This window comes from Heterodontus francisci, chromosome 40 (genome assembly GCF_036365525.1).
Source record: "Heterodontus francisci isolate sHetFra1 chromosome 40, sHetFra1.hap1, whole genome shotgun sequence".
In the NCBI taxonomy this organism is placed as follows: Eukaryota; Metazoa; Chordata; class Chondrichthyes; order Heterodontiformes; family Heterodontidae; genus Heterodontus; species Heterodontus francisci.
The window spans coordinates 36,439,335-36,456,601 of NC_090410.1; the positions used below are offsets into that span (position 1 = coordinate 36,439,335).

The 17,267-nt window shown below is 44.5% G+C and overlaps 1 protein-coding gene across 1 annotated transcript; it reads left to right on the plus strand.

The window, feature by feature from the left end:
* Nucleotides 1–14,361: 14,361 nt before the first annotated feature.
* LOC137353190 (probable G-protein coupled receptor 139) lies at nt 14,362–17,015 on the plus strand. The gene is made up of 2 exons (XM_068019238.1): nt 14,362–14,476; nt 16,111–17,015. The coding sequence occupies exons 1-2, from the start codon at nt 14,407–14,409 to the stop codon at nt 17,013–17,015; spliced, it is 975 nt and encodes a 324-aa protein (XP_067875339.1). The 5' UTR covers nt 14,362–14,406.
* Nucleotides 17,016–17,267: the final 252 nt, after the last annotated feature.

Here is a 17,267-nt window from a genome sequence, read left to right on the forward strand (position 1 = left end):
TTGGGGATTCCCCTCAATCTGGCACGTGTGGCAACTCCTGCAGTACTCCACCACATTTTTGTGGGGTTTTTCCCAGTCAAACTACTTTCTTATGTGGGTTTATGGTCTTTCGTACACCAACATGTACAGCCACTATAGTGTCGTGGGCCCTTCATAATATTTCTCCCCGGTTCCTCTGTGACACTAACTGGTGAACGACTATCCACTCCTTGCTCTCAGGTCTGTGCAGAGAATTCTATTTCTTCATCAGTACCTCATTCTTTAAATAGTGGCAATCAGGGACTCCCTCTGCTTCACTTTCAGACTGGGCAGCCTGTGCTAACTCTCAGAATACTTGGTCGGCTTGCTGAGCCTCAGCGGGGGAAAATTGATTTAGTTAATTCCCTAGGTCTCCTAACTTTCCAAAGAAAGTCGTGGACAGGCAGACTTCATGGTCATTTGCCTGCGGTGCCAATGCAGTCTCCTCTGGATGAGTTGGTTTGATCAGGAACTGACCCATTCCATATTCAGGGGCTCTGCAGGGGACTGTCTCCTGCCACCGCCCTGTCTCTCTGATCTTCTGCAGTCTTTCTTTCACTACAGGGGGCGCTATCTCATTCACGCCTGCCAGCTCATTACCGAGGAGCAGGTAAACCCGGTCCACAGGCATACTAGGGATCCCTAGGGTCACCAGTCCCAAAACTAGGTCGCACTCCAGGTGCACCAGGTGTACAGGTACAGACATACACTGCCCTCCAATACCATTTACCACCATTTTGGTGTTCCCAGCACTCTCTGGTGGAAACGTGAGGCCTTTTCCCAGTAAATGGGATATGGTGGCCCCTGTGTCCGTGAGAATTACTATGGGCTTGCTTCTCCCACTTGAGGGATATGGGGTTACTTTCCCTTCAAATACAAATCTCTGATAACCTGTATTTCTATGTTCATTGAACCTGTTTCACAGAAACAGGTGGAGGCCAATCACACTCCTTAAGCCTGTTACAGAGGAACACGAAGAGGCCATTCAACAACTCATTCCCCTGACAGAAGAACAGGAAGAGGCCGTTCAACAACTCATTCCCCTGACAGAAGAACAGGAAGAGGCAATTCAGCCCCTCAAGTCTGTTAAACAGGAAAGCCACCTGCTCTGTTTGTTGGAGGCCAATCATCTCAGCCCCAGAACATTGCTGTAGCAGTTTCTCAGGATAGCGTCCTTGACCCAACCATCTTCAGCTACACAAGTGTCAGGTAATGAACACGTCCAACAAGAGAGAGACTCTAAACATCTCTGCTTGACATTCAGCGGTATTACCATCGCTGAATCTCCCACCATCAAGATCTTGGCGGTTATCACCAGCTAGAAACCTACTCCTGCTCCTATTTCTTGTCATCTTATCAAACTGCCATGATTGGATTAGATCGTAAAGTTCCTCCAGAGCTCATGAATGAAATGGCAAGATTGTATTATGGGATGGCAAGGGGAAATGACTCAGGGTGCAATGTAGAAACAGAAAAATTCCAACACCAAATGGCACAAAAGTAAAATGGGAAAAGTAGCCAAACCATGGCTTACAAGGGAAATTAGAAATAGCATTAGATCCAAGGAAGAGGCTTAAAAATGCCAGAAAAAACAACAGACCTGAGGATTGGGAGCAGTTTAGAATTCAGCAAAGGAGGACCAAGGGATTGATTAAGAAGGGGAAAATAGAGTAAGAGAGTAAGTTTGCGGGGAACATAAAAACTGACTGCAAAAGTTTCTATAGGTATGTAAAGAGAAAAAAATTGCTGAAGACAAATGTAGGTCCCTTACAGTCAGAAACAGGGGAATTTATTACGGGGAATAAAGAAATGGCTGACCAACTAAATACATACTTTGAACAAAGAACAAAGAACAAAGAAAATTACAGCACAGGAACAGGCTCTTCGGCCCTCCAAGCCTACGCCGATCCAAATCCTCTATCTAAACCTGTCGCCTATTATCTAAGGGTCTGTATCTCTTTACTTCCTGCCCATTCATGTATCTGTCTCGATACATCTTAAAAGACGCTATCGTGCCCGGGTCTAACACCTCCACTGGCAATGCGTTCCATGCACCCACCACCCTCTGCGGAAAGAACTTTCCACGCATATCCCCCCTAAACTTTTCCCCTTTCACTTTGAACTCATGTCCCCTTTTAATTGAATCCCCCACTCTGTGAAAAAGCTTCTTGCTATCCACCCTGTCCATATCTCTCATGATTTTGTACACCTCAATCAGGTCCCCCCTCAACCTCCGTCTTTCTAATGAAAATAATCCTAATCTACTCAACCTCTCTTCATAGCTAGCGCCCTCCATACCAGGCAACATCCTGGTGAACCTCCTCTGCACCGTCTCCAAAGCATCCACATTCTTTTGGTAATGTGGCGACCAGAACTGCACGCAGTATTCCAAAAGTGGCCGAACCAAAGTCCTATACAACTGTAACATGACCTGCCAACTCTTGTACTCAATACCCCGTCCGATGAAGGAAAGCATGCCGTATGCCTTCTTGACCACTCTATTGACCTGCGTTGCCACCTTCAGGGAACAATGGACCTGAACACCCAAATCTCTCTGTACATCAATTTTCCCCAGGACTTTTCCATTTACTGTATAGTTCATTCTTGAATTGGATCTTCCAAAATGCATCACCTCGCATTTGCCCTGATTGAACTCCATCTGCCATTTCTCTGCCCAACTCTCCAGTCTATCGATATTCTGCTGTATTCTCTGACAGTCCCCTTCACTATCTGCTGCTCCACCAATCTTAGTGTCGTCTGCAAACTTGCTAATCAGACCTCCTATACTTTCCTCCAAATCATTTATGTATATCACAAACAACAGTGGTCCCAGCACGGATCCCTGTGGAACACCACTGGTCACATGTCTCCATTTTGAGAAACTCCCTTCCACTGCTACTCTCTGTCTCCTGTTGCCCAGCCAGTTCTTTATCCATCTAGCTAGTACACCTTGGACCCCATGCGCCTTCAATTTCTCCATCAGCCTACCATGGGGAACCTTATCAAACGCCTTACTGAAGTCCATGTATACGACTTCTACAGCCCTTCCCTCATCAATCAACTTTGCCACTTCCTCAAAGAATTCTATTAAGTTGGTAAGACATGACCTTAGTCATGCTGACTTCATTATCTAGTTCCTTACAGGCTTTAGTGACGACATCCTTACTCTCCACTGACCTCATTTGGTTCCCATCCCCCTGCCACACTAGTTTAAACCCTCCCCAACAGCGTTAGCAAAAGCACCCCCAAGGACATTGGTTCCAGTCCGGCCCAGGTGTAGACCGTCCAATTTGTAATAGTCCCACCTCCCCAAGAACCGGTCCCAATGTCCCAATAATCTGAACCCCTCCCTCCTGCACCATCTCTCAAGCCACGCATTCATCCTGACTATTCTTTCATTTCTACTCTGACTATCACGTGGCACTGGTAGCAATCCTGAGATTACTACCTCTGAGGTCCTACTTTTTAACTTGGCTCCTAACTCCCTAAATTCTGCTTGTAGGACCTCATCCCGTTTTTTTACCTATATCATTGATGCCTATGGGCACAACGACAACTGGCTGTTCACCCTCCCCCTTTAGAATGTTCTGCAGCCGATCTGAGACATCCCTGACCCGTGCACCTGGGAGGCAACATACCATTCGGGAGTCTCGTTTTCGACCACAGAACCGCCTATCTACTCCCCTTATAATCGAATCCCCTATGACTTTAGCCCTTCCACTCTTTTTCCCGCCCTTCTGAACAGCAGAGCCATCCACGGTGCCATGAACCTGGCTACTGCTGCCTTCCCCTGGTGAGCCATATCCCTCAACAGTATCCAAAATGGTATACCTGTTGTGGAGGGAGATGACCGCAGGGGACACCTGCGCTGCCTTCCTGCTCTTTCTCTGCCTTTTGGTCACTCATTCCCTTTCTCCCTCAGCAATCCTAATCTGCGGTGTGACCAATTCGCTAAACGTGCTATCCACAACCTCCTCAGCATCGCGGATACTCCAAAGTGAGTCCATCCGCAGCTCCAGAGCCGTCATGCGGTCTAACAAGAGCTGCAGCTGGACACACTTCCTGCACATGAAGGAGTCATGGACATCAGCCATGTCCCTGAGCTCCCACTTTGAGCAAGAGGAGCATGTCACGGGTCTGAGATCTCCTGCTATTTTTAATCTTAAACTTAAACTTAGTTAAATGAAAAAGGAACGAAAAGTTTTTAAACAGTCACACGATAAAATTAAAAAAAAAGAGAAATAGAAAAAGCCTTACCTTATCTACACACCACCGAGTCCTTTTTTTTTGGTTAGAGGAGGAGGGCGGGTGGGAGACACTACAGGTGTAGTGTCTCGGGTTCAGAAACGGCCCAACTATATTGGGTTTTACTTACCCAGCAGCCCCCTGGTCTCTGCCGAAAACAAAAGGAAATTAAGTTTACTTTAAACTGACCTTCCCAGCTGCTCACTCGCTCGCACTCTCTGCTCCCGAAAAAGCTGCTGCAATGAAAGGCAAGTTATTTTAAACGGCCCAAATATATAGGGTTTTACTTACTCAGCAGCCCTCTGGTCTCCGCCGAAAACAAAAGGACATTAAGTTTACTTTAAACTGACCTTCCCAGCTGCTCACTCGCTCGCACTCTCTGCTCCCGAAAAAGCTGCTGCAATGAAAGGCAAGTTATTTTAAGTCTTCACAAAGGAGGAAACAAATATCATACCAGAAATGTTGGGAACACATTGTTTATTGACAGAGAAGAACTGAAGGAAATCTGTATGAACAGAGATATGGTGTTGGGGAAATTGATGGGATTGAAGGCCGATAAATCCCCAGGGTTTGATGGTATGCATCCCAGAGTACTTAGGAAGTGGCTCTGGAAATAGTGGATGCATTGGTGGTCATCTTCCAAGATTCTATAGACTCTGGAACAGTTCCTACAGATTGGAGGGTAGCTAATGTAACCCCACTATTTAAAAGGGAGGTCGAGAGAAAGCAGGGAATTATAGACCAGTCAGCCTGACGCCTGTAGTGGGGAAATTTCTGGAGTCCATTATCAAAGATTTTATAGCAGAGCACTTGGAGAACAAGTGGTAGAATCGGACAGAGTCAGCATTAATTTACGAAATGGAAATCGTGCTTGACAAATCTACTAGAATTCTTCGAGAATGTAACTTGTTGAGTTGATGAGGGGGAGCCAGTGGATGTGGTTTATTTGGACATTCAGAAGACTTTCAACGAAGTCCCACATAAGAAATTAGCATGTAACATTAAGGCGCATGGGATTGGGGGTAGTGTATTGCGATGGATAGAGAATTGGTTGGCAGACAGGAAACAAAGAGTAGGAATAAATGGGTCTTTTTCCGAATGGCAGGCAATGACTAGTGGGGTACCGCAGGGATCGGTGCCAAGACCCCAGCTATTCACAGTATATATTAATCATTTAGATGAGGGAACCAAATGCAATATCTCCAGATTTGCAGATGACAGAAAACTGGGTGGGAGGGTGAGTTGTGAGGAGGATGCAGAGAGGCTTCAGGGTGATTTGGACAAGTTGAGTGAGTGGGCTAATGCATGGCAGATGCAGTATAATGTGGATAAATGTGAGGTTATCCACTTTGGTAGCAAAAACAGGAAGGCAGATTATTATCTGAATGGCTATAAACAGAGAGAGGGGAATATGCAGTGAGACCTGGGTGTTCTCGTACATCAGTCGCTGAAGGTAAGCATGCAGGTCCAACAGGCGGTAAAAAAGGCAAATGGTACATTGGCCTTTGTAGCGAGAGGATTTGAGTACAGAAGCAGGGATGTCTTGCTGCAATTATACAAGGCCTTGGTGAGGCCACACCTGGAGTATTGTGTGCAGTTTTGGTCTCCTTATCTGAGGAAGGATGTTCTTGCTATAGAGGGAGTGCAGCAAAGGTTTACCAGACTGATTCCTGGGATGGCGGGACTGACGTATGAGGAGAGATTGAGTCGGTTTGGATTATATGTGCTGGAGTTCAGAAGAGTGAGCGGGGGATCTCATAGAAACCTATAAAATTCTAACAGGACTTGACAGACTAGATGCAGGAAGGATGTTCCTGATAGTGAGGGAGTCCAGAACCAGGGGTCATAGTCTAAGGATACGGGGTAAACAATTCTAGACTGTAATGAGGAGAAATTTCTTCACCCAGAGAGTGGTGAACCTGTGGAATTCTTTACCACAGAAAGCAGTTGAGGCCAAAACATCGTATGTTTTCAAGGAAGAGTTAGATATAGCTCTTGGGTTTAAAGGGATCAAAGGGTATGGGGCGAAAGTGGGAACAGGTTACTGAGTTGGATGATCAGCCATGATCATAATGAATGGCGGAGCAGGCTCGAAAGGCCGAATGGCCTACTCCTACTCCTATTTTCTCTGTTTATATTTTTCTAAAGTAATCACCCTAAAAGATCCTGGGTGAATTTCTGGAACCTGAACCAAAATATATCAAAATATCTCAATGTGGTATCAATACACAATCCAGTGAAATTCAGGAAAGTATAGTGATAAATTGTTCATTGATAGTTTTCTCTTGGAGATGGTTGTGCCCTTGTCTACACTGAACAGTGGGAAGATGTATTTTATAACCTGGCCACGATCATGCAGGGGGGAAGCAAAGATCTACAGACATCCTGATCTTTTGATGATACAGCCTGGAATTACAGGAATGGCTTGTGCCCTGATGTCACCTGTGGCCTGATCTTTGGACGCTGCAGTGAGTGTAAGTGTGATCAGTTATCTGCAAGGCAACTAGTATGTCGAATGCAGGCTGAAGATGCACTGAAGACTGGATCTCACACATGGTCAGTCACGCTGACAGCACCATTACATGAAATGGTTAATGTAGCACAGGAGAGTGTGAACATATACTAGACCAATAGGCATAGTAAAGTTTTACTCAAATCTCATTAAACTTAATAAAACAGAAAGGACAGATTTAAACACACTGGGACGTACCAGAGGGAAGGACATTCACTTAGAGAAAGATATAAAAATGGAAACTCAAAATTCACACTGATCCCCCAGAACTGAACTTGAATTATCCACTGTATGGAGAGCAGTAAAAGTGTACTGGAGGATCATTTCAACACAGAAGCTATTGTTTAGATACATGGAAATACATGAAGGAATAGGTATTGACCCATGCTTACTGTACAATGCATCATGACATTCACAATATCTTTGATATGTTCTGTACAACCAATGGTTAGAGATATACGACAATGATGAAAGAATCTGCAGAGTTGAACTTAAATACTTGAAAGCTAAGAAAGGTTGTATTGGAAAGAGAGAATTCATCTGATTGATTTGAAATATGCTATTGTATTACAGTTAATGATATTTATTTCTTTGAAGTGATATTAGCTTACATTCATTGTTAATTCGATCGAGATGCATGATTCTTAAATAGTTATTTCTTAAGATAGAAGTATGTGCCAGTTCTAAAGTGATAACCACCTTCTTAATGAGAAACATTAATAGGAGACATGGGTAAGAAAGAGTTACTAAAGTTAGCAGCACAAACACAGACCAGCAGAACTCCCCTTTGTGTCAGAAAATGAGAGAAAGATTTAATTCATTACAAGGGAGGCTGTGAATTCTTATTTAGGATAAGAAGCTGCCTGAGAAAGAGCACAACCTGGGGCTGGAAAACAGTGACTGCGCAACAAGTAAAAGGGGGTTAGAAACTGAGATATTGTACATGTTGATATTTTCACTCATGTCGATTATTGTAACTAGGATCTGTAACTGCAAAGACAGAGTATAATCAAACCAATGTTTAATGATGCAGAATCAAAGACGTTTCTTCATGTAACTCTGTACCGTAACAACGTAGAAGAGATAAGAATAATATTTTAAGAAATGGACGTTGGTACAGATGATTTGGAATTTGATTAATATCTAATTAATCTGTACACCAAGCTCAAAACTCGACTGTGTTTGAGTTTTCCAGCTGTAACTCACAATGATTTTTGTCAGAAGTGCTGCTGTTAATCATATGTTTAATAATTGTATGCTTGGCAAATCTTTGACATCTGACATTCAATGTTGCGAAGCCGATTGATTTGAGGAATGATTCATAAGAACATACCTCAAACATACCCTTAAACTACTCTCATACTCACCCATGTAGTACCCTGACAAAAGCTTTTCAAAAGTCCATTTACACTACATCTATTGCATTTCTCCATCTGACATGTCTGTTAGCTTCCTAAAGAATTCTATGAGGTTTGTCCAATAAAATGATTCCTTTTGAAATGTGTGTTGTTGCTCATACAGTGGACAATTAATGGACACATTGCCATGTATGTTAGCAACAACTTGCACTGAGAGAGAATCTTTACCATAATATTCATTCCTAGAAGTATCACTGAGATGTAGGACGAACAGGCACAAAGGAACGACGAAAATATCAGGGCCAGAATATAATGGTGAGGCACTAGCCCCGCCCACCAGCTGGAATGCTGGGGATGACCTGAAAGTCATGATGCTATTTTGCGTGGCTCAAGCCTTTCATTGGCTGCAGTCAGAACCTCCGCCCCTCTGAGGCAGGAAGTCCGGCCTCAACGAGCTGCCAGCCAATCAGAAGGCCGGCAGCTCTTCAGTCCCAGCAGTGTCACGAGGAGTGGTGGCCACTGATGGGACTGCACCAAGCAAGAAGACGAACATGGAGGTCGGCCTCCGAGAAGGAAAGCGGGGTCAAGCCTCCCCAGGACAATCGGCTAGGCCCCGGTGAGGGGGGCAGTCATAGTGTTAGGCAGGGGCTTTGTTTTAGCGGGGTGGTCTGTGCTGCTGGGGGAACCTTCTGTCAGGCACAAGCTGCCCAATCAGGAGCCCCCACACCTACCCAGCCCAGAAGGAGCCAGCCAGGTATTACGAAGCAGCCTCCTCAGGTGCCAAAATACCCGTCCGCCGCTGTTATTGTAATTACTTGGTCACTTAAGGACCTCAACTGGTCTCAGAGCAGGTGAGCTGCCAGTCACATCCCCTGTCACTGGTGAAATAGCAGTGGGGTGGGCAGGCAATGGGCACAGCAACCCCACCATCTCAATGGACTGTACGCTTACCCCACTTCTTAGCCCACTCGCAGGGGGTGGTGTGGGCGGGGGGTCATAAAATTCCAGCCGAGGAGAAGAGACCAAATGCTTGATCAAAAAATGGGGTTTAATGAGGGGATAGAGATGGGGGATTAGGAGTAAACCTCAGTCGTTAAAGACAAGGTCACTAATTGTGAAATGAGGAGAGTGCAGGATAGCAAAATACAACAATGGTAATGCGCATTTATATAGCTCCCTTGCCATAGTAAAAGATCCCAGGCCATTTCACAGAGCTAGTACAAAGGAAGATAGCTGTGTTTGTTGGAGACCAATTATCTCAGCCCCAGGACATGGTTTGGTTGCAAGAGTTCTTCAAGACAGTGTCCTCGGCCCAACCACCTTCAGTTGCTTCACCAATGACATTCCCTCCATCATAATGTCAGAAGTGGGGATGTTAGCTGATGCTTGCACAGTGTGCAGTACCATTCACAAGTCCTCAATACTGAAGCAGATCGTGTCTGCCCGCAACCAAGACCTGTACAACATTCAGGCTTCTGATCAGTGGCAAGTAACATTCACGCCACACAAATGACAAGTAAAGACCATGCCCAACAAAGAGAAGATAATCATCTCCCCATTACCATCACTGAATCCCCCTCCATCAAAATCTTGGGGGTTACCATTGACCAGAAACCTAACAAGACCAGCCATATAACTACCATGGCTACAAGAGCAGGTGAGAGGCTGGGATTGCTGTGGTCAGTAACTTACGTCCTGACTGAATAAAGCCCGTCCACTATCTACAAGGCACAAATGAGTGCAGCTCCAACAACACTTAAGAATTTCGACACCATTCAGGTCAAAGCAGTATGCTTGATCGTCACCCCATCCACCACCTTAAGCACCCAGTACCTCCACAACTGGCATGCAGATGCACTGCAGCAACTCACCAAGGCTTCTTAAACAACATATTCCAAACCGGCAACCTCTACCACCCAGAGGAACAAGGGCAGCGGGTTCATGGGAACACGACCCACCTGCAAGTTCCCCTCCAGGTCACATACGATGCTGACTTGAAACTATATCACTGTTCCTTCACTGTCGCCAGGTCAAAATCCTGGAACTCCCTCCCGAACAGCACTGTGGGTATGCCTACACAACTGTACTGGTTCAAGAAGGTGGAAGAATGGGTAGCAAATGCTGGCCTTGCCCGTGACGCTCAGATCCCATCAATGAATAAAAGAAATCAGAGAAAAATTGACCGGCAACCAAGGAAGGCGGTATTCAGAGGAGCAACCATCAGCTCAGTCAAAAAGAAGAGGATTTTTGGACCAATTTAAAGCAGGACAGGGCTGGTAGGTGCAGGGGATTAAGGAGAAAATTCTGGAGGCTGACTGAAGGCACAGTTGATAAGTTTGGGGCAAATGGAAGGAGGATACAGAAACAGCCACAGTACAAAGAACAGAAAGATTGAAGGATGTAGGAGAGGAGGATTGTACACTGGAGGAAGGTTGGGTAAGGGTACGAAATTTTTAGATAAGGATGGACAACACGGAGATATTTAGGGGTGAGGTAAAGCTGGTGTTATTAGTATACATTTAACAGCTGATTCCATATCTGTGGATGGGAGCACCAATGGTTGAGGGAGGGGCAGGATTGGCAGCACAATATCCCAGGATATAGAATCTTCAGACGAGGCAGAGGAGGGGGTAAAAGAGGAGGGGGCATTGCAATATTAGTTAAGGAGTCAGTTACTGCAGTAAGGAGAGATGATGTCTTGGAGGGGGCATCAAATGAAGCTTTATGGGGAGAGTTTAGGAATAAAAAAGGGACAGCCACATTGCTAGGTGTTTATTATAGACCCCCAGATAATCAGCGGGAAATTGAGAAGCAAATACGTGCACAAATTGCAGAACTGTGTAAAAATAACAGGGTAATTATATGAGGTGATTTTAACTTTCCCAACATTAATTGGGATAGTCATCTTATTAAGGGCTTAGATGGAGTGGAGTTTCTAAAATGTATACAGGAGAACTTTTTAGTTCAATATGTAGAGGATCCAACAAGGAAGGGTGCAGTGCTGGACCTAATTCTGAGGAATGAAGCCGGACAGGTGGTTGATGTGTTGGTGGGGGCACATTTTGGTGATAGTGACCACAACATGGTACAATTTAAGCTTGTTATGGAGAAGGAAATAGACAAGTTGCAAAAAAAGGTTTTGGATTGGGGAGAGCAAATTTTAGTAAAATAAGGCAGATCTGGCCAAGGTAGACTATAAAGAGTTACTTGTCGGGAAATCTACAGAAGAGCAGTGGAGGGAATTCAAAAAGGAAATGGGGAGGGTACAGGTCCAACATGTTCCCTCCAGGGTAATAGGTTACAGCAACAAGCCCAGAGAACCATGGATGACCAGAAACTTTCAGGGTACGATGAAAAGGAAAAGAGAGGTTTTTAGCATATACAAGGAGAGCAAATCAATGGAAGCATTAGTGGAGTACAGAAAATGTAGGATGGAGCTTAAGAAAGCAATTAGGAGAGCAAAGAGGGGATATGAGAAAGCTCTGTCTGATAAAAGTAGGAAAATCCCAAGATATTCTATAAGTATATCAATGGGAAGAGGATAACCAGGGAAAGAGTAGGACCCATTAGGGATCAAGGGGGAAATTTGTGGGTGGAGCCAGAGGACATTGGTAGGGTGTTGAACGAATACTTCACATCTGTCTTCACCCAAGAGAATGAGGATGTTGATATGGAACTTAGAGAGAGAGACTGTGAGGTTCTTGAGCAAATTTACACAGAGAGTGACAAGGTATTGGAGGTTTTGGAAGGCTTAAAAGTGGACAAATCTCCAGGTCCGGACGATTTGTGTCCCAGGCTGCTGTGGGAGGCGAGGGTGGAGATTTCAGGTGCTTTGACCCTAATTTTTAATTCCTCTCTGGCGACGGGGGAGGTGCCAGAGGACTGGAGAACAGCTAATGTGGTCCCACGATTTAAGAAGGGTCGTAGAGATAAGCCAGGGAACTACAGACCAGTGAGTCTCACGTCAGTGGTAGGGAAACTATTGGAGAAAATTCTAAAGGAGAGAATCTATCTCCACTTGGAGAGGCAAAATTTGATTAGGAATAGTCAGCATGGCTTTGTCAGAGGGAGGTGATGCGTAACAAATTTGATTGCATTTTTTGAGCATGTGACCAGGTGTGTAGATGAGGGTAGTGCAGTTGATGTAGTTTACATGGATTTCAGCAAAGCCTTTGACAAGTTCCCACATGGGAGACTTATCAACAAAGCAAATGCACATGAAATGCAAGGTAACTTGATAAGGTGGATTCAAAATTGGCTTAGCTGTAGGAGACAGAGAGTGATGACAGACGGCTGTTTTAGTGACTGGAAGCCAGTGCCCAGTTGCATACCACAGGGATCTGTGCTGGGTCCCCTCTTGTTTGTCATTTATATAAATGACATAGATGACTATGTGGGGGGTAGGATCAGTAAGTCCGCGGATGACACAAAGTTTGGCCGAGTGGTTAACAGTGAGGTGGAGTGTCTTAGGTTACAGGAAGATATAGACGGGATGGTCAAATGGGCAGAAAAGTGGCAGATGGAATTTAACGCTGAAAAGTGTGAGGTGATATACTTTGGAAGGAGTAATGTGACATGGAAGTATTCAATGAATGGCCTGACACTGGGAAGTTCCGAGCAACAATGGGACCTGGGCGTGTTTGTCTATAGATCTCTGAAGGCAGCAGGGCAGGTTATAAGGGTGGTGAAAAAGGCATATGGGACAATTGCCTTTATCAATCGAGGCAGAGATTAAAAAAGCTGGGAGGTCATGTTGGAGTTGTACAGAACTTTGGTAAGGCCACAGCTGCAGTACTGTGTGCAATTCTGGTCGCCACATTATAGGAAGGATGTGATTGCATTGGAGGGGGTGCAGAGGCGATTCACCAGGATGTTGCCTGGGATGGAACATTTAAGCTATGAAGAGAGGTTGGATAGGCTTGGGTTGTTTTCGCTGGAACAGAGAAGACTGAGGGGTGACCTGATCGAGGTGTACAAGATTATGAGGGGCATGGATAGGGTAGCTAGGGAGCAGCTGTTCCCCTTGGTTGAAGGATCAGTTACGAGGCGGTCACAAGTTTAAGGTGAGGGGCGGGAGGTTTAGGGGGGATTTGAGGAAGAACTTTTTTACCCAGAGGGTGGTGACGGTCTGGAATGCCCTGCCTGGGAGGGTGGTAGAGGCAGGTTACCTCACATCCTTGAAAAAGTACCTGGATGAGCTCTTGGCACGTCATAACATTCAAGGCTATGGGCCAAGTGCTGGCAAATGGGATTAGATAGTCAGGTCAGATGTTTTAATGCATCGGTGCAGACTCGATGGGCTGAAGGGCCTCTTCTGCACTGTTTTATTCTGTGATTCTGTGATTCTGTATGGAGAGCTCACAGGTGGGTTTCTGGTAGGTTTCAAGGAGAGGCTGGAAATGGGGTGAGTGAGGACATGGAGGGATTTTAACCGACAGATAAGAATTTGAAATCTACGGTGTTGGGTTGCTGGGAGCCAATGTGGATCAGTGAGGGTGAGCATGAGCAGGATTTGGTGAGGGCTGGACATGGACGGCAGAGCTTTGGATCAGTTTCCATCAATGGAAGGTAGAAGATGGGTGTCTGGGCAGGAATGAACTGGAGGAATGGAGTTAGGAGGTGACACCGTTCTCATTTTACTGGAGCCATTAACCAATGTAGAATAAACAGGTAAATGTCTGCAGTGAAATAACAAAGAGAAGAATGTCAATAGGACATATTCACTGTCTTTCCCTTAATATCACCCACAGTAATTTCTAGGCTGCAATCCCGAATGTGACCTTTAACTGCCTCCATGTCAGAGACTCATAGTTCATACCTTCACTGGGAAACTGGAGGAACAAAGAAAAATGTGTTTGCTTGTGTCCCTGAATTCAGTTTATACTGTGGACAAAAGAGTAACATTTATAACTGAATCAACAGGAGTAAACATGGTCAGTACAGTTATATGGAGACTGTAAATAAAGCCACTCATTATTGTGGGATCAGTCCTGTATGAACATAGGTTTATTCCTGAGAGAGGTCTAACTAAATTAGTCTCCTGGACTTGGAGATGTTTGTGTTTTATCAATCACATTGTTTACATCAGAGTCAAAGCTGCTGATGTCATGTGTTTGTTCAAGTGAATGTAACGAATCACAATGATCTGGGGTATAAACATCTCAGTGGAGACTTTTTCTCTGTATAAATCAGGACCCATTGGAATGGATCAGCTCAGAGTGCCTGCTGCAGCTGTGGGTTGCTGATCAACAGAAGTCATTGCATCTCACAGAAATGGAATATCCAGTAATGTTTCAGATAGAACGCATTTACTATCCTATTCTTGCAGCTGTTGGAGTTCCTGGTAAGCTCTTATCTCAGCTGTAAATGGCACAAATTAATGATAACTGTTCTGTTGTACTTGGTATTATTTCTTGCTGCATCATTAATATATCTGCCTGTTTTGTTCCAGCAGTTGAATGATGGGGGCATGAATTTAAAGTAATTGGTAGAAAAATTAGAGGGGAGTTGAGGAGAACTGAGCATCTCAAACTCACCATCTGAAAATGTGGTAGTGGCAGAAGCCCTCATAAATACATGGATATGTACTTGAAGTGCTGAAACCTGCAGGGCAATGGATCAAGAGCTGGAAAGTGGGACGAAGCTGGATAGCTCATTTCAGTTGGTATAGACTCAATGGCTTCTTTCTGTGCCATGGAATTTTTGTGTTTCTATGTTTCTGTGATGGAAGGTCCTCAGTCTCTTCTATTTCATTCTTGTACGATTTTCATTATATTTGTAATTATCTTTTTTATGCAACCCTGGCATTGTTACTGGATTATTCTCTGCACAGAATGTATTGGACCCAGGTTTATGGGCTAAGAGCAGGAATCAGAGCATCAGGAGCTGTGAGCAGTTTCACGGTGTGGAACTAACCTGTCCTGGATTATTTTTTTGAATGTGTTTTCAGTGATGGATAATGAGACTGCTCACAGTCTCTGTGTCACAAGGAGGTAGCACAATGTCTTCACAACCCATAACATGGTTCAGTTTAACTGGGATTTCAATGTATTTCTTGGTTATCACTATTGTGAAATATTATTTCATTCTGTGTGTGTCTGATGCTGCTTCAGAAGCCGAGCAACTGAACTGAGTTTGTTGCAGACTCTTTCACATCTCCTTCTCTGTTCACTGTGGATATGTTCACTGTCATTGGGCTATATTGTAAAAAGAAATTGTTTTTAAGGAAGAGGTAGATAGATTCTTGATCAGCAAAGGGGTGAAAAGTTATCAGGCTAGTTGGAAATGTTGAGTAATCAGTTCAGCCATGAACTTATTGAATGGTGGAGCAGGCTCGAGGGGCCGAGTGACCTACTCCTGCTCCTAATTCGTATATTCGTGTGCTCGTATGAAATGTGTTGGTGATGTTTTTATCAGTTTGCTCCTGTCTCCCCTCCAGCTCCTACATGTCCTTTTCCTTGTCTCCCTTCCAATCTCACTCACCGGCTCAGTCTCTAGCAGCCTCGTCTAACCCAATCTGGACCCTCAAACTCCCTGGCGTGGCTCTCAGCACTTTCCCATGCTGTATCAGCCCCTGTATAAGCCCCTGGCAGCTCTCTTAACCCAGAGCATCAAACCATTGCCCCTTCCCCAAAACTTCCTGGCTGTCAGCCTGGTGCCCCAAAACTTGATTTAACCCATTGGGATCCTACTCAGTAAAACACCTTCGCATTTCCACATTGGCACTGCCCCCTCACTCAGCCCTTTCAGTGGATCCAGTGCTGACTTTATTCACTTTCTGTATCGATTTCCCAATTCATTATTGATAATTGTGTTTGAGTAATTTCTCTGTGGGTAAGTGCTGCCCAGGTCAATGGGTCAGATTTTACCATTCAATGCAGCAACAAAGATGGAAATTTCACCCCAGATCATGTCAAACTGCTGCTTTGGTTCATGTCTGACCAGTAATTTCTCTGCTTCCTTTTCTCTCTCTTCCAGTTAACTTGGTGGCGATTGTGATCCTGTCCCGAGGAAAGTGCGGTCTCTCCAAATGTATCACTCTCTACCTGGTGGGAATGGCAGTGGCTGATCTCCTGGTTGTTATCACTGATCCTATATTGAGATGGACTCTTCCAATTTATTTCCCAGATTCATTCCTGAACATTACTCCAGTGTCGAGTCTCATTATCACCTTGAAGTTTGTAGCCACGGTGGTTTCTGTCTGGCTCACAGTTGCTTTCACCTTTGATCGATTTGTGGCCATTTGTTGTGAGAAGCTGAAAACAAAATATTGCACTGAGAAAACAGCGGCCGTGGTTCTGGGAACAGTGAGTGTGCTGGGCTGTTTCGAGTCTCTCCCTTGGTACTTTAAGTATGAACCTGAATATATAATTGATAACGTTCCCTGGGGTTGTGTTGTTAAACTGAGCTTCTACACTTCCCCAACATGGGCTGTATTTGAATTATTTCACTACATTTTAACCCCTTGTGCCCCGTTTTTTCTGATTTTGCTGCTCAATGTTCTGACAGTCAGACGTATTTTAGTGAGCAGAAGAGTCCGGAGAGGACTCCAAGGCCGCAGCAAAGGAGAGAATCACAAGGATCCAGAGATGGAGAGCCGAAGGAAATCAATCATTTTACTCTTCAGTATATCCGGCATTTTTCTCCTGTTATGGGTGATCCGGCTTGTGTACAGCATTTATGCACGAATTACCGATACTTGGCAATATTCCTCCTACACTGACCCTCATTTCATCACAGATCACACATCATTGATGCTGCAGGTTCTCAGTTCCTGCACCAACACGTGTATTTACGCTGTAACCCAGACTAGATTCAGAGAAGAGCTGAAGAGTGCAGTCAAATACCCTTTCAATCTCATTGTTAATTTAATTAAATCATAGAAGAAGCTGAAGGATTTCCAACACTGGAACTAAAACCCATTTCATATTCCATCCCCTACACTCACCATAGGAGAGAAAGCACATTTTATATTATCAATACAGAGCCCTGTAATGATCTTAAATCTGATTCTGAGATTATATTTTATTGATACTCTGAACCATTGAGGCAGAACTTATTCTGCAGATAATTAATGAATTGTTTCTCCAAAAAGGCATCACTAAAGAGCTCAGCTGGACTTCAATTAAACCTGC